The 24,165-nt window shown below is 38.4% G+C and overlaps 1 protein-coding gene and 1 non-coding gene across 6 annotated transcripts in view; both read left to right on the top strand.

Moving 5' to 3' along the window:
- The window catches only part of SSH2 (slingshot protein phosphatase 2), a 246,552-nt gene that overhangs the window by 148,701 nt on the left and 73,686 nt on the right, over positions 1–24,165 (top strand). The window contains exon 1 of one of the 5 annotated variants that reach the window (XM_019980927.2): positions 1,734–10,011. The exons of the other annotated variants lie outside the window; for them this stretch is intronic. Coding sequence (XP_019836486.2) covers positions 9,989–10,011 — 23 coding nt within the window. The 5' untranslated portion in view covers positions 1,734–9,988. Of the gene's footprint in view, positions 1–1,733; positions 10,012–24,165 lie in introns of those variants that run through there. 5 annotated transcript variants of the gene reach the window in all.
- On the top strand, positions 21,747–21,819 carry TRNAG-UCC (transfer RNA glycine (anticodon UCC)). Its single transcript has one exon. It is a non-coding gene; the product is annotated as a tRNA-Gly (tRNA).

Below are 24,165 nucleotides of genomic sequence, written 5' to 3'. Positions count from 1 at the left end.
CCAACCCTGGTAATATTAATAATGATACTAGATAGCAGTTAATTTTTTACTGAGCTCTTACTGTGGGCCAGGCATTGTTTTGAGCACCATGCATATTATCTCATTCTCTGTTCTTAACAACGTTGACTTAGGTGTTATCCTCAATTACAGATGAGAGGCACAGAGATGTTAAGTCATTTGTCTGAGATAATACAGCCAGGATGCAAACACAGGCAGCCTCAACCCAGGACCCCTGCTCTTAAACACTCCTTTGCATTTCCCTTACTTTAGGATCCTTTTGTATTTTTATTGGTCTTGTGCATTTTTCTTCTGTGATTTGCATGTTATTTTTCTATTGGCATTTGTTTTTTTCCTTTCTCATGTATTATTCTGTATATTCTGAATATGCTTAACAATTATTTTCCTGGCTCTAGTGCTTGTTTTTTCATTTTGTATCTTGTATAAAAGTTTTTAACTTTTATGTAGTAAAATCTGTCAATAATTTTATGATTTTTCTGTCTGGCTTTTTAAAAAACTCTTCCCATCCACTCCCAAGATTATAAAAGTACTCTTTTGTATTTTTCTAGTGTGTCTACCAGAGAAGGCAATGGCACCCCACTCCAGCACTCTTGCCTGGAAAATCCCATGGACGGAGGGGCCTGGTGGGCTGCCGTCTATGGGGTCGCTGAGAGTCGGACACAACTGAGCGACTTCACTTTATTTTTTCGCTTTCCTGCATTGGAGAAGGAAATGGCAACCCACTCCAGTGTTCTTGCCTGGAGAGTCCCAGGGACGGGGCAGCCTGGGGGGTCACACAGAGTCGGACACGACTGAAGTGACTTAGCAGCAGCAGCAGCAGTGTGTCTACACTGTAAAACTATTTCACTTTTTAAAACTGGAATTTATCTTTACAGACAGACTTGGAGATAATGTGAATCCAGTTCCAGATACCACAATAAAGTGAATGTGACACTAAAGCAAGTTACACAAATTTTTTGGTTTCCCAGTGCATATAAAAGTTATGTTTACACCATAGTCTACTAAGTGTGTAACAAAAAGCAGAACTTACCTTAATTATAAAATGCTTTATTGAAAAAAAAAAAAAAAGCTAACCATCATCTGAGCCTTCAGCAAGTCTTGATGTTTTTGGTAGTGGAAGGTTTGAAATATTTCGAGAAATACCAAAATTTGACACAGAGACATGAAGTAAGCAAATGCTGTTGAAAAAAGGCACAAATAGACTTGTTCTACATAGGGTTGCCACAAACCTTCCATTTTTTTTTTTTTAAGTGGTATCTGCAAAACGCAGTAAAGTGAAACACAATGAAACAAGACACGCTGTTTTTATTGTATGAAGTAGAGCTTTAACTTCACCTTTTTCCAAATGGATAGTCGTTGAGTCCAGTACCATTTATTTAGTCCAGTCTCACTTCCCTGATTTGAAATGCTATTCATATTATATATTAAAAAGTTTTCTCTCATACACCACTACCACACTGTTACTTAATATAGATTTAGTAGACATTTTGATATCTTGCATCGCAAGGCCTCCCTCAGTGTGTGTGTGTTTTACTATCTTAGCTACCCTTGCTTATTTTCTAGATAAGTCTTAGAAACAACTTGCCAAATCCTACTTTTAAAAACCCTATTGGGATTTTGATTTAAATTGTACTGAACTAGTTTTGGGGAGAATTAACAGCTTTATAGAATGAGCCTTCCCGATGAGGAATGTGATATGTGTTTGTTTATTCACTTCATTTAAATTTTACACTTTTCCTCATATAACAGACATTTCTTATTAGGTATATTCATGGGTAGTTGTTTATAAAGTTTTTGTTCTTGTGAATAAGCTCTTCTTTCCCATGACTTTTTCTAATTAGTCCCTATAGGTGTGTAGTGAAACTGCTTTTTATATTTGCTTTTATATCAGACCACCTAGCTGAACTCTTGGTCCTTATATCTAATAGATATTTTAGTTGATTTTCTTGATTTTACTGAGTGAATGATTATATCATCTGTAAATGAGTTTTCTCTGAGTGTAACTCTTTGTTGCTTCAGCTTAGGCTTTAGTGTGTTAAAGAGTAGCAATGCTCCTGGTCTTGTTTTCCATTGTAAAAGGGATGCTTTTTATGTTTTCTGAATAGATGTACTGTGTGCTATAAGTTCCAGCATAGATCACGTATCAAGCTGAGGGCATTTCCTACTATTCCTGATTTCAAATATTTTAAAATTAGATACAGATACTGAATTTGATTAGATGTTTTTTGGCCCTCTGTTGGAAGGATAATATTTCCCCCTTTCTTGGCAATGCAGTGACATAACTGAGTTGCGAAAGTTGAATCGTCCTTTAAAGCTGTTTGCATTACTTGTTAACATACTGCTGGAATTGGTTTACTAATACTTTTAAGATTTTTTTCTCAGATATTTGTTGAATCTTTGGTGTTATCTTTGTCCAGCTGGTATATGATGTGTAGAATGATTTAGGTATAGTCTCCCATCTTTTTCTAGCTCTAAAGCAGTTCTTTAGCAGCAGTTCTATACTTTAAAAGCCTAGAACCAAGAGGTCCTACACTAAGTGTTATAATTTTATGATATTGTTTTGTCTTTATATTTTTTAACTTCCTTGTTCTATTTAATAAGTGTCTTTATCATCTTTGCTACTTTAAAATCTAGATTTCGCCTCTCAGAAATGGACAAAACATAGTTATAATAATTGGTAATTCAGTTACTGAAGCCACACATTCATTTATGATTTAAGAGCTTTTTATCTCTGGTTGGTGGATAAAGAGACTAATAATAATGTTGATAGTTTTTAAAGACATGAGATGTCTCTTTATTTTGAATCAATACCATTTTCGTGATTGTTTCTGATCCTTAAATAGGTAGGTAATATAACTTTAAAAGGTAAAATATTGTGTAAAGTGTTATCAATTAAGTTTGCATCAAGTGTATTAATCTCCTAGTGTTACAGTCTTCAAATACAAAGAAGTTAATTTTCAATTGTCAGAGTAAAAGGTACATTTGTGTTTTTATTAGTAGTAATAACTTTGTGTGACTTTACCCACACTTAGGCTGCTTTGAAGTAAGTAGAGCAATAATTGGCTTGGAACAGAGAGGGAGAAAGCCCTCAACTTTGGCCACTAACTGCATAAAGAAGATGAGCAGGAATAGTGAGGTCGTGATGCACTCAAGTCAAGATTTCTTTGATAAAGTCTTAATTAATTTTTTTTTCTGAATTACTGTTCTTCAGATTGTGTGCTCACTTGTAATCACTCCTGAAATGGGGCAATTTCTGTAGATTTACAGAGAAACCATTGCCCAAAGCCAGATAATTAAGGATGTTGTCATTTTCTGGCTCCAAGAGCTGTTGGATCTTGGAGTAACAGAAGGGCTAAACTGTAGATCCTCTTGCTCTGTCCTTACTTGGGTTTCTCCAGTAAATGTGAATCTTCTTAATTACCGTATGTAAAATTGCCTTGGGGCTAGAGAATAGTGGTGTAGATGCTATCACACAATGTTTCTGAATTCCTACGTGTGTGCGAGCTCAGTCGTGTCTGATTCTTTGCGACCTGTAGCCCTCCAGGCTCCTCTGTCCATGGGATTATCCACGCAAGAATACTGGAGTGGGTGGCCATTTTCCTCCTCCAGGAGATTTTCCCACCCAGGGATCGAAAGAATCACTGTGTCATTGGTCAGTGGATTCTTTACTACTGAAGCACCTGGGAAGCCCTTCTGGATTACTAAGATGAAAGCAAATTAATAATAATAATTAGTATCCTAACTACTTTCAGATAGATTTAGCTTTGCATTGTTAGAATTATACAGGATGTTGCTTCCACTAATGTAATTAGGTTTAACTTGAAGAAATATGCTAAAAGCATCAAGGCGTTTTTTAGGTGTTCCTGTGATTTGGAAAGGATGTAGTAAATGATTTATAAATAGATTGTTAGTACTGCACACCAAAGGGCTTATTTGGGCTCACTTCCTTTTTGCAGGTTGTGGGAATTTGGCCACTCTTGTTTTCTGCATTAATCTGTTTTCAGAGGGCTGTGACCCTTTTTTTAGTCACCTGAGGGATTTGGCATTAGTTGTGTGTCTGTTAAAATTACAGAATCCAGAGGCTTGAATTATTCTCCAGTAAAGAGAAACCTCAGTGTTAGCCTGTACTAGAGTAGGTTTTTTTTTTTTTTTTAATTGTAAGTTCGGTTTTCCAGTTATAGAAGACACAGAATTATTATTATTATTATTATTTTTAATAATGACATTTTTTGAAATGGTTCAAATTGTTGCTTATGTTTTTGGGGGGAGTAATATCTGCTTCATTTTATTAGGGCTAGGGCTAGAGATAGTTAATAAGAAAGAAAAATTAAAATTTCAGTTATGATTGTTGCTTTCATCATTTGTACTTACTGTTTACTGACAAAGATTCATGTGGCTATTCATGATCCGTAACAGCATATTTCAAGCCCTAACAATTCTAATTGTGGACTTGACATTGCTTGTCTTCTGTGGTGTCTGTATTCTTAAAACTTAATGCCACAGACAGGCCTGTTTACAACCTAAGAAATGTCAACAGAAGGCTGAACAGGTTTATGAGCTTAACTTCTTAGTTGTGTGTCTCATCTTTGTTCTTTAAATTTTGTATAATAAAAGCCAGTTGATCTTCATAAGGAATAAATTGAATATGAGTATTTCTCATTTTTCTTCACTGATTTTAAATAAGTATCACTTTAACATAGAGCTCTTAAGAGAGATGTCATTTCTTTGGAACTCTCCTCTGTTCCAGGCATCTTTAAATTACTGTGTTTCTCTCAAAGTTAATATATCCAGTTCTTATGAACACCAAAAAAATTTTAATTTGCTATTATTATATCATCTTTATTTGGGGGGAAAATTTAGTTTGAGAAGTTGGAACATCTATGAGGTAATGTGAATTCTCAGTGTCAGTTTTTCTTCCCAGGAGGGGAATGAAACAGATTCTGACAGTGTATGAAACTGAACTTTTTGGTCATTTCTTTGACCAGATTTGGTGTAGATCATTTTATCAACCCCACCTCTGTGATGCTCATTCCTCCCCAATGAAATTTCACACTCAATTCTTAAAGTATCCCTTTCATTAAATATTCTATTTAGAAATTTTTAAAAGGTATCTTGGATCACTCGTTCAGTGTCTTGTCACTTGTTATTGTGGCTGATAGTAATAGTCTGGTGTGTGGAATGAAACAAACTTGAGTTTCAATCAGTTTCACCACTTACAGGCTGAGCGACCTTCAACTTATAACCACCATAAAACTTGGTTTCCTCACCAATAAAATGGAGCTTATAGTGTCTATTAATATTAATTAATGTAGTTAATTGGGCTTCCCAAGTGGCGCTAGTGGTAAAGAACTCACCTGCCAATGCAGAGGACGTAAGAGACTGGATTCGATCCCTGGGTCGGGAAGATCCCTTGGAGAAGGAAATGGCAACCCACTCCAGTATTCTTGCCTAGAGAATCCCATGGACAGAGGAGCCTGGCAGGCTACAGACCATGGGCTCACAAAGAGTCGGACACGACCAAAGCAACTTAGCATGAAAAGTAGTTAATTTAAGTTAATTAAGTGTAATATTTATAAAGTACTGCAAACAGTAAACACTCAGTAAATGACAGCTAGTATGTCTGCCCTTTTGAACATGAACCAGAGTATAGGAGAAAGAATTAGAGTGGTGCGACAGCCTGGTAGGAGAAATGCCATCATTTGCATCATTGTCATATTCTGGGCAAAGGGTGGGATATACAAAGAAATACAAGACATGGTTCCTGTGGCGAGGATACTCTGTTGAGAGATATAAGACAGATTAATTAAAGGATAAATAAGAACACAATTCAGCTAAGTGCTAGACGAATGGTGCGATTGGTGCTCTAAGTATTCAGAGGACAAAAAGTTATTGTAAATGAGCCGATTAGTAAAGATTTTATGGTAGGATTTGACATCTGACCTTTATTTCTGGCCCTCTTACATGTCTTGATTAGTATAAGCAGAGGTAAGGGGTACTTGAGCCGTGAGAGAAAAGGAAGACTGATGTAGCAGATGTCACAGCCATAGAGAGTCAGTGAATGACTGCTGTTAATCATTTGTGGTAGGAAGGAGAAATCCAGAAAGACTTTTGTAAAGACCGATCATGCTCTTTAGAAAATAGCTCTGAGTATATTTTGGATATATCATGTGGGCAGAATTTTAATCAAGTTTTTATCGAGTACCCACAGACTACACAGCACAGTAACCAGCATTTGCAGACTCTACATAGCTTATTTAGGAAGGCTGCCAATTTTACAAAGGCTGTTGTTGAATCAGTACCAGTGGCTGGGAGTGCACTGTGAAATCCCCATAGGCAGCATGAGAATAGAAATCACGAAACTATCTGCTAGTGGTTTTATGGTTAAAAAGAAAGGAAGAAGGGAATAGGGGAGGAAAGAAACACATTCAAGTAACCCAAAGCAAAACCTCCTTCCCTGCTTTCTCCAGGTGCTGAGCTCTAGATTCGGTTACATCAGCACCATGTGGTGGGCAGGGTGGTTCCCATTGGCACCAAGAGAGGGCTTGTGATATTTACAGTGGAGTGAGCTATCGGGGGAAGGGTGTGCTGATTTTGTTCTTAATGGCTTGGCTACCAGTTTAATGGCCTGGTTGTCAATGGTTCATCTTATTTAGCGTTCTATAAGCAATGTACGGAGAAGGCAATGGCAATGTACAGCCCTTTAGTTTTAAGTATACATAGAAAAACCATCCTAGTGGACAGGAGGCTCTTTTACACATATATGAGTAAGCCTATGATCAAACATCAATTAATAAAGGCCAAGTCTCATCACAAGGACACATTTTTTCTATTTCTTTAATTTTGTATCTGTACGAGATGATGGATGTTCACTAAACTTATTGCGATAATCATTTCATGATTTATTTAAGTCCAGTCATCATGCTGTACAGTGTGCCAATTATATCTCAGTAAAACTGAAAACAAACCAAAAACTAAAAAATAAAGACCAAGAATTGTATAAATGCCAGGTTACATAAGGCCCAAAGTATGATAGTTTAGTAATACTGATTGAAAGAAGAGTTACTGCAGCTACTGAAGATTCAGCAGACTGTGCCTTGTTATGCTCTCCTGCACTGAGAGGAATGGCAGACTGGGACTGGATATGTTTCCATTTCGTGATTCTAACGAAATGAATTTAAACCCAGGGTAATTTTTTCTCCCCAAGGTTAAAGAAACACTGATGATTGTAGACTGGCTTGTTATGATCTCTTCTTCCTTTATTTCTTACCTCCTCGGAAATACATTTGAGCACATCTGTTGAGAAACCTACCTTCGTCTTGGCTCTGAATGGGTTTGGGGCCTGTTCACCCTGTGCCTCACCTGTGGTCCACCTCAGTTACGATGGAAGTCCACTGTGCTCACACTGCTGGACGTCTTCATTGCCGTTTTAGACACTTGGAGAAGTTCCCAGCAAAGTTACATGCCTTTTAGTCCGAAAATGATCATGTCGTAAGAATGTTTACGATGCTTTTTAAAGAAATGACAACACCTAATCTCTCCCTCAATTAAAGTCAAAATCAACCAGAAAATATTGAATATCGGTGCTCTTCTTTATGGCAGTCTTGCAAGTCAATTTGGGGACATTTTTCAAAGGGAGAGTCTCTGTGCTTTAAAAACTTGCCTACCTGATGCACTGTAAAGTTGATAATATCTCATTCTTTACCACCTACTCAGCTTAAAAGTGAACTTGTCCTGAGTGAGAAATTTTCTTAATGGAACTGGTCTTACTGGTACTTAAAATCAACAAAGCAAAAGTATTGGCTATTTTTTTAATATTGCAGATAATGCATGCTTATGATAAGAAACATCAGAAATCCTCCTCTCCCCAAAAAGCATTACCCTTATTATTTTCCGAAGATGTTTACTGTTCTGTTAATATCCACAACTTTCTCTGTATGTATATCCTTTTAAAAATGCGATTGTCTTCTATCATCTGCTTTGTAATCTGTTTTTTTTTTTTTTTTTTTTCACTAAGCATATTGGGAACATCCTGCCATTGTCCTCAAATGCGTTTCTTTCATATCCTTTCTGAGAGTTATTTGTTTTCCATAGAACTGAATTCTGCCCTATTGTTGCACATTTTGATTGTGTTCAGTTTTTTTGCAGTTATAAACAAAGCCTCACTGAATGAATATCCTTGTGTCTAAATCTTTGCACATGTCCCTGAAGGAAATACCCTAAAATTCAATTCTGGGATTGCCAGACCAAAGGGTATACCTATGTCTAGAACTTTTGGTACAGACTGCCAGTTTGCTCACCAAAAATGTTGTACCTGTCTACAATTTTAGTAACTGTACCTCCAGCAATTTAGTAATTCATTTTCATAGTGCTCCTGAAATAATAAAAAGTAAAATCAAGGTAGAAGCAATTTTATCCTTCAATTCATCTGAACCAATTGAAGACGCAGGAAAATTGATCCTTATTTGTCTTTCCTATCAGGAATCGCTTTCATACCCAGTCACTGATGGACAATGATTTGTAAGGTATTTGAGTGGAACTTGCCAGAAGATGAAATAATAGTACATTGATAAGATGAGGGGAAAACTAATTATCCGTAGATGGTGTTGAATATACACGTAGTGTTTGTGAATTTGGGTTTGCGCCCTGTGTTGTTTTTTTTTATTCTAAAATCATCACCATTTTTGATTTAGGGATTTTTGAGCTAAAAGATAACTGACTGACTTAGGGTCCTGCAGCAAATTAACCTTGAACAGCATTTCATTGTTTTCTGTTTAGGAAGTGTGAAGTGGCATTGAGATTTCCTAAAATTCTGTCTTACTAAGGATTGCTGCTGTTGCTGTTCAGTTGCTCAGTGGTGTCCGAATCTTTGCAACCCCATGGACTGCAGCATGCCAGGCTTCCCTGTCCTTCACTATCTCCCCGAGTTTGCTCAGATTCATGTCAATGATGCCATCCAACCGTCTAAAAAAATGATCATATATATTAGTTTGTTAATGCTCGTAACTAAATTTGTGAAGTTAGAATTTCCTCATCTGGTTTGTAAAAGCCAGTGTATATTTCCCAAAGTTGGAGAGAGAAACTTTTTAGGGAACAAGCCATTTAAAATCTTGGGAAAAAAAAAAAAGTTTTCATCTTTAAGGCTTTTTGAGTATTGAATATAGGAGAAAGGAGAAGAGTTGTATGCATTTTCTAAAGCTCTTAAAGAATCTTACTTTGAATGTCTGTGCAGATCTAAACAGTATCCAGAGGGGCTTCTGGCCAACTTAAAGAAAAAAAGACTGCAAGGAGAAAAGAATGTTAGAACGCAGGCCGCACTTGCCTGCTGGATTCATTAACGTTGGTTGCCTGCCTCTGTTTGAAACTGAGCTCTCTCCTTAATTAAGGTGTGTGTTTAAATCACAGGCAGAGAAAGTTTTGGGGTGAAGTTTCACTGTTTTGTAGTGGCAGCAGTCCTGGACATGCTGCTGGAACACAGAGGATGAGTTCAGCACCTTCTCTACAGATAGTTATCGCTGCTTACAGCTTGTCTCTTTTACATAGCGAGCCTTTGTTCACTGGAGAGTGGACGTCTGTGGGTTGGCCAGTCCAACTCCTATCGGAGACTAGAGGTGACTGATAAGGAGTCCAAAGGTCACAATGGACCAGTGTGGGGTCAGTCTGGCTTTAAGGGGGGAAAGGGAGGCATCAAAAATTGAATTGCCTTGTGGGAAATGTTCAGTTCATCAGCTTCAGCCTTTCAGCTTCAATCAGAGAAAAGCCACCAGCTGTCTCTCAGTCCGAAGGAGCAGGAAAGAAACAAAACGTTATTTAAAGGGTGTGATTTAATTGAACTGGATTGCGTTAGGGCTTTCACTCCAGGGACGATTTCTGTGGCGCTGTCACTCTGCTCTGCGTACTGTGAGGCAGCAGATAACCAGATCAAAAACTGAAGGTAGTCCACAGTCACTCGGGTCTTTTGTTGGATTTCAGAATGAAACGTCAGATGAGCTTCAGGTATTTCACTTGCTAACATCACCATTTGGCCTGTTATTAGAACGTGGTGGGCCACAAAATAGGAAAGGCAAATAATATTTGCATTTCTAATTTGGTCTGCTGCTTTTTAATTAATGGCTTTTACTAGGTATTTTGCTAACTTCTGAATTCAGATACTACAAATAGGTGATCACCAACCTAATTAAAAGTCTGCTACTGCTACTGCTGTTGAGTCACGTCAGTCGTGTCCAACTCTGTGCGACCCCATAGACGGCAGCCCACCAGGCTCCCCCGTCCCTGGGATTCTCCAGGCAAGAACACTGGAGTGGGTTGCCATTTCCTTCTCCAATGCATGAAAGTGAAAAGTGAAAGTGAAGTCGCTCAGTCGTGTCCGACTCTTAGCTACCCCATGGACTGCGACCTACCAGGCTCCTCCATACATGGGATTTTCCAGGCAGGAGTACTGGAGTGAGGTGCCATTGCTTTCTCTGAATTAAAAGTCTACTTGTTAATAATTGTCCTTTAAGTTAGCAGTGGTCTTTGTATGCAGTCATTGAGGTTGTAAGCTATTGTCCTTGTCCTCTAGTCTAGTGGAAAGACTGCGAGCAGAACTAGCTACATAATTTGCAGGGCCCAGCAGCTAATGAAAATAGGGGGCCCCCGTTCAAAAAGCATCAGAGCATTGAAGCAAGTGCAAGGCCCTTTCAAGCACCGCCTTAATGTGGCTGCACAAGTCACACATCCATGAAATGGGCCGTGACCTTGGGTATGAAATTAAATAGACTCACAGTTGGTCAGAACTTTGCTACTTATTCCACTTGCTACCTATTCTTTGCTACTAATTTGTGTCTTTCTGAACCTGTTTCGCTTTCCATTTTCTATCTTCCTTTTCTGTCTGTTCCTGTTCTGTTCCATCCTCTCACCAAAGTTGGAGAACTTGCAGAAAGAATTGGGAGTACCTATACTCTGTCTGTAGTCCATGTGAACACATTCTATAATACTATTTCCTTCCATTTCTCTGGTGAAACAAACAAGATTAGGATTTTCTCTAAGGGAAGGTAATCAATTTAACTAAAATTAAATATTCTGTGTTAAAGTTTAAAAAGTGCTTTCATAATTAACATTTGATTCAAACAATTCACTTTTGAGGTAGCACCCCCTCACACACATTTTATATCAGTAGATCAGAAAAGTAGGCTTCAGAGAGGTTGAGAGATTTTTTTCAAGGTCAGCCAGCTGATAAGTGAGATTCCAGTCCACCCCTTCTCATGTGGTGCTTCCTCACTACTTCATTCTGCCTCTGCAGTTCTGCGAGACCAAGGGTTAGGTAACAGTAACTTACTTTCTCAAAATTGATCTGATTTACAGAATTTTCTGCCAGTTTTCCAAAAATAACTGCTGGGATATAATGATTAATATTTGCAACAAGTTTTTACTTCTCTTATTGCCTATAATCCTTTGAAGTAATATTTTTGCATCATTTTAAAGGAAAGACATTGACGTTCAAAGAGATTAAATGACTTGTTCAGGTTATGTAACTAATAAATTCAAGAGCAGTGACTAACATCCAAGTCCTCTTTATATCTCATGCTTTTTTACTGTGCTATATTTACTCTGATTAATTTTGTATCTCTACTTGGTAAATACCTGTTCATTCATGTATTGATCACCTACAATGTTCTGGGCACTGGGAATGATCCAAAAAGACTAACTCTGAGCTCTTAGAACTTACATTCCAGAATGTAAATAAACTATTGTAACTAATTAGCTTATGATACAGTTATAAATAAAAAGTAAAGCAAAACAAAAAATGAAAAGTAACCTGGAAGGAGTGCTGCTTTAGAGAAAATGGTCAGTAAACTGATAAAATTTTTGAGCTGCAAATTAAAGGGTAGACATTTGGTGTAAATAAATAAAACCATTTCTTAGGTATGACAGGCAATCTAAATAAACAATATGAGGCAACTGTATTTATGAACATAATAGGAACAGATAAAGATTGCTAACTTAAACAAACATTAGCCTTCATGGTAGTTATACATTGACTTTAATCCTCTCTCCCATGTAGCATGGATTCTAAAATCATAAGATCAAAAAAACCTAAATCTGGTCATTTCCTTCATGCTGAGTCACTAGCACATAAAGCAGTGTTTAATGTATTAGCGATGTTGGATTGTTCACACTGTTAGAATACAAGGACTGTAACGGCATGCTGCATGAAATGGCATGCTCTGGGTAGCTATTAAAAAATTCCAGAGTATCCAGCAGATTTAGGGAAGCAAAACTTCACTAGTCAGATTTGACTTTAATGAATTTCAAAATCTTGTCCAAAATCTTCTATTGTGCTGAAACCCTTTTGTATCTGGTACTCCAGGGCTTCAGTAGGTAAACTTCAGCCTAATGCTTGGGAATCTTTGTGATATAAGCAAGTTGATTGTAGAGGGATTTCCATAGGAAAGGAGGCAGCATTATGGGGCAGGTAAGAGGGTCTTTTCATCGGATTTGCCCGTTGTGTGCTTTAGAATGGCAGGAGTCCAAAGTATTATATTAATAGAAGACCCTTAGAAAGTCCCAGCCTTATCTATTCATGTGGGTTTCCTCTGGCTTCAAAGTTAAATCCAAGCACCAGTCATTCAGTGTTTGGCTCTTGTTAAAGCTGAGTTGTTATCTGCTAAAAGATGACAGGGTGGGAGGTGGGTACTGTTGATTCCCAATTGCCCATCTCTTCAGGGCAACTATTAATAAAGTTTCCTTTAATCCAGAGTTTTAGACTAAGTTCATGAATACAATGAAATCACTTGAGAAAGTGGGTCTGTAGATCAATGATTAGTACATTTATTTCTCTGCAGGAAAAAGCCATAGTTTTCACTAAATCCTCAAAGGAATGTAATGACCTTGCCCTCACCCCAAATTAAGAACCTGGAATAGACTGTTGTGGGCATTTGACTTAGAAATTAAGTAAGGTGTTTTTAAGCTATTTAACCTTACCAGTGAGATTCATTTATCCATTTTTAAACAAACACTCATGATTTTCCCACAGTGAAAGATTTTGACCTACCATTTTCTCTCTGTTGAGGATTATGCAGCCTTTTGAATTCTCTCTGTCTGATAATCTTGGAGTAGATAATCTAAGAATGGTATTTGCGTAAAGAAAACGGAATATTGCTGTAAAGCCTGAATGTTTGTGTTCTTCAGCAAATAGTCACAACCTATTTGGTGAGTGAAAAGAGAAGCAGTACTGGTGTACAGTATTTCTGGTGCTTTGCACCCTAGGAAGGCAGAAATGACTTAAAGTTGTTGCTTTGAAGGAAAGTTGTCAAAAGAATTAGGAGAATTTCTAAATACATTTAATCCAGATACTTATTAAATTATAAAGAGCTCGTTGAGAGGTTTGGGGACCGCTGCCCTGGGCTGAGATATTTATTGGAATGAGTGTGCTCTTTGTGTTGTGTTCTGAGGGTCAAGAATTCGCCAACCCGTTAAACCATTCTTTGCTATTAATGCCAGATTCCACAGCCTACAATGTATAGTTACAAATTCTTAGAACTGTGAGCAATCAAATGTTATGTGGCATTTTTGCGTTTTTGCCATATCACGCTATTTATTTATTTAGACCCTTATCCAGTGCATCTTTGCTGTGGCAAAAAAAAAAAAAAAAATCTGCATTTTGCATGTAAAGCCACGAGAAAACTCAGATCAGTTTCTCTGTCTTAGAAATTAAACACCCTTTAGAAATGAAACTATTTATTTAAATCTTAGTATTTTTTCCTCCAAAAGGATTATTTCAGTGTCAGTTGAGAATATTTAAATGCAGTTATTTTTCATTGAGTAGGGTTTTAATGCAGAGGAAACAGGAGTGGAGTTTTTTCACAATTCATCCTATTTAAAGTATTAAATATGTATCTTATGTTGCTTTTAGTTTAGAAGTATATACTAGAAAGTGAATATACAAATATGGTATATAAGCTGTATGTTTGTTTTCTCTTTACTGACTGTTCTTTAAATATGTCACTGTAGAAATGTTCAAATATGTATGAAGAGAAAAAGCATTCTAAATGTTGCCTTTTTAGCATTGACCATGAAACTGAAAAAAATGTAGGCCTCTTCAGTGACACTAAAAACTTTGGGAAAACATCCAACATCTGCTTATCTTTCCTGCAGTGGAAATGTTCATAATTGCAATGTGCAGTTTCCTTTGAATGAAAATAAATAGATTTCTATTTGTTATACTTACATTTCAGAAGCATGTTTACTGAATTCTTTAAATGTATTTAATTTTTTTCCCTGACAGTTGGGGAGGTACCAAAAACATCTGATTGTTATTAGGGTCTTCTTAGCTTTCTTTCAAGGGCAATTGTGTTTTTCTTTAAGATATTTTCCTAAGGCTCTTTGTTTTGAGTCCAGGTTTAGGGTCCCCTTACAGAATATGTCTACCCAAGGAGATTCCTCTGTTACCTGGATTACCATGTCCTTGACACACTTTAACACAATCCTTATTATAAAATCCCTGTTCCATAAGCTTTTTCTTTTTAAATACACAAGTCAGTTTTGTCCCTGTTTGGTTCTTTCTTTGCTGGATGATGGTCTAAGAGGCTGTCACCTAGACCTTGCTGGAGGACTATACCAGGCAGACCCTGGTGTTTTAGACACCAGGGAATTCCCAAGTTGAAACCTATTTGTTCCAGTTCCCAGGAGACCAAACGGCTGACTATTTTACCCTGTTGACCTAGACAGCTCTTTGGCTGAGGCATGGTGACCAGTCCTGGCTAGTGAGTTACCTTTGCTTTAGTCGTGACTATGGTGAAGTTATGTATGTTAGAGACTGTTGTATGCATACTAGAGGTTATACTTCTGTTCACAGTGAAATACAATTGAGCATTGGTTGCTCTGTTGGTTTCCAAGGAATGCGTGCATCAATACAGGGTTGCTTTTGTGTGTGACTTTCCCCCTCAGCTGAGGAAGTAACCCCACTGTTGTGACCCTAAGCCTAGGACTGAGTTTCCTATCTTTAGTGGGGCCTGCATACCTTGTCTAAATATAGCGAGGTGTGGACTTGGCTGATATGGAAAGAGACAGTAGAATGACCTTAGCTGGTCTTCATTACTAGTATTACAATTATATTTAAAGAAACAGAACTATTCCGGTTCTGCCTATAGGTAAAGATGCTTTTTCCAGCTGCTCAGCTTCCTTGGGAAAAAGTTTTATGCACTAAACCAAAAAATTTGTTTTAAAAGCTAAAGTGAATCACTTCAGAAAGAAACCAGGAGTTCATTCCATATGAAAACATGCCTAAGGGGCAGTTTCCTTTTCTATTTCTTTGACCAAAACTTAACATTTCTTCAGAGTTTCAAAGATAAAGCCTAAGCTTCATGTACTTTAGGATAATAACTTGTCTTTATATAATTCTGACATTTGTTAACTTTCTAGAAACCTTGCACAAACTTTCTGTCAACTAGTGACTAAAGTTTGTACATCTTTTCATCTTTTTCTTTTTTAATTGATCAACACTCAAGTAGGGGAGGGATGGGATTCCATTTGCAGAAAAAATTTCCAGTGGAAGCAGGAATCCAGTGAACACATTAACTATTTGGTTACTAAGAAGGAGAAGTCTATAGCATTTAACGTCATTTAATGTGCTGTTGTGACCTAACATTTTAGGGGAATTCTTTGAGAGTTACTTCTGCTATGAAAAACCTAGTTGGTCTTTTTGACGGATTAATACGATAAAAATAAACTGATCTCCTCTTGAACTAATGGAATGCTTTTACAGTTGCTAGTGGTAATCTCCTAAAATTACAAACTTTAAAAGTTTATAATGTTGTTTGAGAAAAATGAAATATGATTGCCTCACGTCATATTATACAATTCAGTGGTGACAGAGCAAGAACTCTAGGTCACCTGTGAGTCCCTTGCTTTTTCCTCCTCTCTACCTTTACATGTTTCCATACAGCAGGTGAGATACTAACCTTCTCTTTTATAAATAGAGAATCTGCCTAAACTGCTAAAACTGACTTAGTGGCACCAAACCAGGTGTAAAGTGAGATTAGAAAATCCTGGTCAGCTGAGTCCTGGCCAGGTGTGCCTCTGGTGCCTTCTCCAAGTCAATGAAAATATGACCTCAGAACTGGAAATCTATTTGTAGAAAGGTTTGATACAGCCACCTCATCACAATTTTTTATCATCGTTTACTCTGACACCTTGTTTAGTGTTATGATCCCACTTATAGAAGAGAAATAAGAAACAAAGTTAGCTGGCTGTTACAAAATGGCAGCTTTACTGTGATTTAGGTATATTCCCCAGGTTTACTATGATCCCATACTCTGGATGGTCTGTGGTTCATCTTTAATACAAATTCTTTTTAAGTTCTTCAGAGCTATGTTTTACACAACTATTGATTTTAGAGATGAGGAAGTTAATTATCTGTGAGAGCTGTCTTCTCATCAGTTCAGTTCAGTTCAGTCGCTCAGTCATGTCCGAATCTTTGCGACCCCATGAATCGCAGCACGCCAGGCCTCGTTCCATCACCAACTCCTGGAGTTTACTCAAACTCACGTCCATCGAGTTGGTGATGCCATCCAGCCATCTCATCCTCTGTCATCCCCTTCTCCTCCTGCCCCCAATCCCTCCTAGCATCAGGGTCTTTTCCAATGAGTCAACTCTTTGCATGAGGTGGCCAAAGTATTGGAGTTTCAGCTTTAGCATCAGTCCTTCCAATGAACACCCAGGACTGATCTCCCTCAGAATGGACTGGTTGGATCTCCTTGCAGTCCAAGGGACTCTCAAGAGTCTTCTCCAACACCACAGTTCAAAAGCATCAATTCTTCGGCGCTCAGCTTTCTTCACAGTCCAACTCTCACATCCATACGTGACCACTGGAAAAAGCATAACCTTGAGTAGATGGACCTTTGTTGGCAAAGTAATGTCTCTGCTTTTCAATATGCTATCTAAGTTGGTCATAACTTTCCTTCCAAGGAGTAAGCGTCTTTTAATTTCATGGCTGCAGTCACTATCTGCAGTGATTTTGGAGCCCCAAAAAGTAAAGTCTGCCACTGTTTCCACTCTTTCCCCATCTATTTGCCATGAAGTGATGGGACCAGATGCCATGGTCTTAGTTTTCTGAATGTTGAGCTTTAGGCCAACTTTTCCACTCTCCTCTTTCACTTTCATCAAGAGGCTCTTTAGTTCTTCTTCACTTTCTGCCATAAGGGTGGTGGTATCTGCATATCTGAAGTTACTGATATTTCTCCTGACAGTCTTGATTCCAGCCTGTGCTTCTTCCAGCCCAGTGTTTCTCATGATGTACTCTGCATATAAGTTAAATAAGCAGGGTGACCATATTCAGCCTTGACGTACTCCTTTTCCTATTTAGAACCAGTCTGTTGTTCCATGTCCAGTTCTACCTGTTGCTTCCTGTCCTGCATATAGGTTTCTCAAGAGGCAGGTCAGGTGGCCTGGTATTCCCATCTCTTTCAGAATTTTCCACAGTTTCTTGTGATCCACACAGTCAAAGGCTTTGGCATAGTCAGTAAAGCAGAAATAGATGTTTTTCTGGAACTTTCTTGCTTTTTCGATGATCCAGCGGATGTTGGCAATTTGATCTCTGGTTCCTCTGCCTTTTCTAAAACCATCTTAAACATCTGGAAGTTCACGGTTTACATACTGCTGAAGCCTGGCTTGCAGAATTTTGAGCATTACTTTACTAGTGTGTGAGATGAGTACAATTGTGCAGTAGTTTGAGCATTCTTTGGCATTGCCTTTCTTTGAGATTAGAATGAAAACTGACCTTTTCCAGTCCTGTGGCCACTGCTGAGTTTTCCAAATTTGCTGGCATATTGAGTGCAGCACTTTCACAGCATCATCTTTCAGGATTTGAAATAGCTCAACTGGGATTCCATCACCTCCACTAGCTTTGTTCGTAGTGATGCTTTCTAAGGCCCACCTGACTTCACATTCCCAGATGTCTGGCTCTAGGTGAGTGATCACACCATCGTGATTATCTTGGTCATGAAGATCTTTTTTGTACAGTTCTTCTGTGTATTCTTGCCACCTCTTCTTAATATGTCTTCTCATAGATTGTCTTTAATAATCTAACTTAATTTAACTGAGAGCCAAAGAGATTTAGTATTACTGGCCTAACAGTTCTTCACTGATGTCCTGTTCTAATGTAATACAGATGAATTTGTATTCATCTGTAAAATTCACTTGCCTTCTCTTGATTGAAGTCAGCTTCTGGTTTCTGATTCATTTTCTGCTTGTTATATTATGTGCAGACAGTTAACCTTGCTTTCTTTATGATCGGTTGAAAATGGTGGTTTTAGAACTTAGTTGCATTATCTTCCGTTTAACTTGACCCTGACTATATCATCAGTATATTGTCATATCCGTTGAGTAGGGGATAAGGAAGGAGGGAAGTCTTTTGTGTAAAAGCATTCTCCTCAGCTGTTCTTCCTTGATGCTGGAAGTTTGGTGCCTGGCAGGAAATGATATAGACATGCGTGATAACAAAGTGACATGAGGAAGAATTGCCTGTAAGTTTCCCTGGCTTGTGCAGGATGATGGGCTGTCAGCTGGCAGATAGGTTAAGGCAAATTTGGTCTCCAAATCTGAGGATTAACAAAGTAAAACAAGAAAAAGTTGAGATAGTGAAGAAAAAGAAAAACCTGTTTTGAGAAAAGTTTGGACAGAAGCAGGTGGTATAAAAGTTAATATCCATGTAAATAAGACTTTTTTTTTTTTTTTTGACCCTCCTGGGTGAGAGTGTAAAGCAATGAGATTTGTTAAAGGAAAGGATCTGTCTGCAGAATCAGGAGATGCAAAAGAAAAAGATATTCTTGGATTGCAAGGAATTGGCACATATCAAATCTTTCTTTTTTAGACTTTCGTACAATATAGGTTTTAAGTAAAATTTCCATCTGTACCAAAATATAAACTAGACAAATATCCCCAAGATATCCATCTTCTCTTCATTCCTGTTAGCTCACTGATCGACTACCCTGTCTCCTTCTTGCTTGGAACACTTAGGTAACATCTGTTTCCCTCTTTCTAACTCTCAACCCCTTCCAGTGCATTCTCCATGCTGTAGTTAGAAGAATCTTCTGGTAATGCAAACTTTGGATTTCTGTCATCCTCAGGGCTAAAGTCCAAATTCTTTGGCAAGTCATATAAGACCTTTTCAACCTATGACCTACTTACCTCTGTCCAGATTTACTGCAACCCTGCCTCTTATTCTTCCACCATATAGTAAGATTATATGAGCAATTTGGCTTTAGCCAAACAAGTTTATATAAACCTACAGATTATCAGCTCCATTGTCATATCAGCAGTAAAGGGAGCTCACATAAGACTTAGAAGAGGCTAGTGTGCCTGAATAAGAAGTTTCTACAATCTTTTGTGGTGAATTCACTCAGAAGGCAGATGCTGGATGGTAACTCATCCAGCACACTCAACTTCTCAGAAAAGGGAAGTTCAAGATAGAACACCAGCTAGAACTTTGTAAGAACACCAGCTAGAACTTTGTAAGAACTCTGCAAGTTGAAAGTTCTGTGAATAGAAGTTCCCTTCTTTGCATCAGGAGTGATGGAAGGCTGCAAAGAACACTCACACAGCCTGTGTACACACAGACACCAGAGAAGAGGTTTTGTTTTAATTTTTTTAATTGGAGGATAATTGCTTTAAAGTGTTGCATTAGTTTCTACTGTACCACAATGTGAATCAGCTACAGGTACACATATACCCTTCCTGTTGAACCTCCTCTCTCCCACCCCGATCCCACCCCTCTAGGTCACCACAGAGCATGGAGCTGAGCTTCCTGTGTTACCCAGCAGCCTCCTGCTGGCTGTCTTATTTATACATGGTGGTGCGTGTGTGCTGGGCTTCCCAGGTGACTCGGTGGTAAAGAATCCACCTGCAAATGCAAGAGACACAGGAGACGTGGGTCAGCTCCCAGGTCGGAGAGATCCCCTGGAGGAGAAAATGGCAACCTACTCCAGTACATTCTTGCCTGGGGAATTCCATGGGCAGAGGAGCCTGGTGGGCTACAGTCCATAAGGCTGCAGAGAGTCGGACACAACGACGTATGCACACAGCTGGTGCATGTACGTCAGCGCTACTCAGAGGTGTTATAGTGAGTGACTTTCACACTGCATTAGACTTCAAAGTGGACGTGAGTCTTCAGCATCATTTCCCTTGTCATTTTCAGATCACATTTGTTAAATACTCCATACATAGTATTAAGACTGGGCACTATATAAAGCAGTGTCCATGAACTTTCACTACCTTACACATGAAAAAAGCCAAGAGTGTAGACCTAGGAATATACATCTCATTAAACAGAAACAAAGCTTAACAATACACCAAAGCAAGGCGGTGGAACAAATGAACAGGTGTATTATCTTGGCCTTCACATGAATTTTTCTGTACATGATAAGCATTTTTATTTGGAATTGAAACAAGAAGGGAGGAGTAGGGCAGCTTGCTTCCCACTCAGATTTTTATACAGTAGGTTATGCCCTCTCTCTTCTACCACAGAGAGAGAAGCTCTCTGCAAAGAAATAGCGGTGCTGCTGACAAAGAACCTTGATCACTTGAAATGGACAGAAGGGCGGCTTGGGTCATCCTTTGCCTAGCAAACATTGCTGATGGCAAAGCCTTTGGGGCAGAGAGGTAGCTCATGAATGAGGAACTTATCTAAGAAACTGCAGCTTTCTCAGCCCTGAGGGTACTAATTGTTGGTTTCATCACAGCTCACTTTCTCTCAAGCCCCACCCATCACTTCAGAGAACTTGTTGACGACAGCTTGACTTTTTCAAGTCTCGTTTCTGTGGTAGATGTCTGAAAACACAGCTTACGCAAAACATCTGTGTGCTTGACTGTGTTCCCACGGTGTGTTTTCCTGTATTGCCCTCTCCCCTCCCTTTTGGGGTCCTTTTTTAAAATTAAAAACACAGGATAAGAATCATTAAAAAGATATTTGCAAAAAGAAATTGCCACCTCAAAGCCACCATTCTTACAAATAGCCATTTTCACTCCTGCCATGTTACCTTCCCATTCTTTACATGCATAGTTTTTTGCCTGGTTATATCCTTTTTCTTAAGCTGAAGTTCAGATACTTGGTCATTTAGTCACTTCCCTGTTTTCTTGCCCCCGATCCCAGCATCATCTCTTGGATTTTGGTCTTGAGTTACCAAAAGGGCATTGCAGCTTATCAGCATTTTGTCAGTGAGTCCTAATTCTCTTATTTTCCTTTCCTAGATCCTAGTAGTTTTTAGAATGTGGCTAAGATCCAACTTTTATCTTTAAAAGTGAGATATATATGTGTAGGCTTTTTAATTTTCTTAACGTCTAAAAACTGCTGTTTTAAAGTATGTTGATTTTCAAGGCACATTGCTGTGCCCACCCCATGGCAGCCTGGAGTAGGAAAAAACATATCTACAAACTAGAAATACTGATTTGCTGCATTAAATATATTTATTAAAATGTTAAGATAAGCATGTAAAAATAGAAAATGTATTCTTTACCACGGTAGATGAGAAGAAAGGAAATATACAAGAAAAGCAAAAACTGAGTAAATAAAAGAACAAGTTAGTCCATATATCAGTATTTATTGTAAATATAAATAAACATATAAATTCACATATGCTCAGTTGTATCTGACTCTTTGTGACCCTTTGAACTGTAACCCACCAGGCTCGATTCACACAGCCCCCATAAAAGGAGAAAAAAAAAAATCTGCACCTTTAAGAATACCTTGAGAGACTTCCCTAGTGGTCCAGTGGCTAAGACTCTGTGCTTCCAATGCAGAGGGCCCAGGTTCGATCCCTGGTCAGGGAACTAGATCCCACATGCCACAGGTAAGACCCAGCTCAGCCAAATAAATAAATAAAAATTAATTAATTAAACTTTTTTAGAAAGAAAACTTTAAAAAAAAAGAGTACCTTCAGCCACCTTCCTGTTAGACATGCTGTGGTCCCCTGTGCTTAGATATTTAAAGGGTAGCCCTCTATGGTATGTAGGGTCCCCTAAGGACTGAAGAAGTCCACAGGACTTACATACAGCCTTGCTAGCTGTTTGTTGCCATGTAAGAAGATAAAAGGATTGCGGCTTTCCTTCCAGTCACTGTGCAAAAGAGAATTGCTCCTGGCAGTTAGAAATCATTTCCTTTTGTTCCTTTTGTTTCCTGTGTCCTGCGTTGCATCATGGGGTAGTTCTGGGACCTAACTCAGCCAGTACCTAAAAACATCTAGGCAGTTGGTGTAGAATCGTTCCTATATTGAAGCAGGTATGTGATGATTTATCATTTTCCCTCCAGCACATTTAAACACATATGAAATTTAAATTTACTCTTGGGTCATTTTGATTTAAATATTTTCCTCTTTTTCCAAATCCAAATATTTGGAATTCTCATTGCTTCATAGTGCATTCTGGAGTATTGCAAAATACCACTGTGTGATCTCTTGGTCCCTAGCCCTCTGATTTCTCATGAATGCTCTCTGGAAAATACGGAAGAAGGTGCTGTAGATCATTGCTTTCTTCCTAAGTTTATCCAAAAAGGTACATCTAGTGTATTTGAAAAATTATTAAAATTAGATCAGTTATCAAGAAAGCTTAATAAATTAAATTTGCAAGGAAAAATGGGGTACATTTTTCATCTGTATTGGTGGTACAATTCTGTGATGATTCTGTAAGAGGGAAAACTGTAGGAAACAAGGAACATCAGATCTGTTATAAAATATGAGTTGATTAAAGCGACTACCTGCTGTTTGCTTTCTCTTTTCCCATTTCTTTAACAGCTCCTTAAATTGTCCTTTGAACTTTGCCTGTTGCTGTGTTTTTCTCTTCCTTCTCATTCTCTCCCGCCTCTCACCCCGTCATCATCACCACTCGTATTACTATTTAGTAAAAGGTAACTGCTTTTGTAAGTCTCAGAGCCTAAGCACTGGTAACAGCATTCCTCCTGGATTTCATTGTGCATGCCAGGAGGCTCTGTAATGTGCATTAAAACAGATACAAATATAATAAAAGGATTTGCCCAAGGACTTTTAATAGTAAAGCAAACCAGGGAGAAGATTTAAAAGAGGAGTCAGCATACTTGTGACATGCCTTTCTCTATTTCTCTTTATTTGATAGTTTGATCAGTATCTTTATTTGATCAGTATCTTTGAGGGACTTTTAAGAATGCCTGCTGGGTCTTCCCTGGCAGTCCAGTGGTCAAGACTCTACGCTTCCACTGCAAGGGGCGCAGATTCAATCCCTGATCGGGGAACTAAGATCCTGTGTGACATGTGGCACAGTTCCCCTCCCCAAAAAAGAGTGTCTGTTGGCAAATAATCTAATTTTCTTTGCCTAAGTTAGAGAACTATAGAAGAACTGGTTAGACAAGCAAGATGATAGACTTCTTTTACAGACTGAGTTAAATTTTTTGGCCAGTGAATTTTGAGAATTACTTGTAAGGTTGCAGTAAAGTAGCACTGAACTTACTTAATTTATAACCAGAACATAAAACCTTGGTTTTCTGATAATTTGAGTTACTTCTTGGAACCCTGCCAGTACCCTGGTAAGTAGGCTGAAGTGGGCCTGAATTGTACAAAACAGGCAAAGAAAGAACTCAGACTGCTAAAGAAGCCGTGGAGTAGAGTTTCAAAACACAAAGCAAAGCAACATAACTTGGAAACAGGCCAAAATTTGACCCCTGCTTTGTCATGCTGATTGTGTAATTGGTAAGCTTAGGGAAGTTATCCTCCAAACCTTTCTTTCTTCTGTGAAATGGGAAGAATAACTTCTATTCATGGAGTTATTGCGAGATAGTGATTGTAAAGTGCCAGGCACCATGCCCAGCACAGGATGGGAACTCAATAAATGCTCATTACAGCATCTTCAAGTTTACTTCACAGTACACTCAGAGCCAGCACCAAACTACTTCCTCCAGCTTCTACTTCCATCACATAACTCCGTAACACAGCATTTTGATGGACATGCCATCATACCTGATTCTAGGTTTTCACCAAAAAAAGTTTATGAAGTAATGGCCAAGTTGTTCCCATTATCATCAACAAATAATAGCTATTTCAGTTCAGTTCAGTTCAGTTCAGCCACTCAGTCGTGTCCGACTCTTTGCAGCCCCATGAATCGCAGCACGCCAGGACTCCCTGTCCATCACCAACGCCCAGAGTTCACTCA

Source organism: Bos indicus, chromosome 19 (genome assembly GCF_029378745.1).
Source record: "Bos indicus isolate NIAB-ARS_2022 breed Sahiwal x Tharparkar chromosome 19, NIAB-ARS_B.indTharparkar_mat_pri_1.0, whole genome shotgun sequence".
NCBI classification, from domain to species: domain Eukaryota; kingdom Metazoa; phylum Chordata; class Mammalia; order Artiodactyla; family Bovidae; genus Bos; species Bos indicus.
Note: the sequence above shows the minus strand (reverse complement) of the source record. Positions and strands in the feature narration are given on the sequence as shown.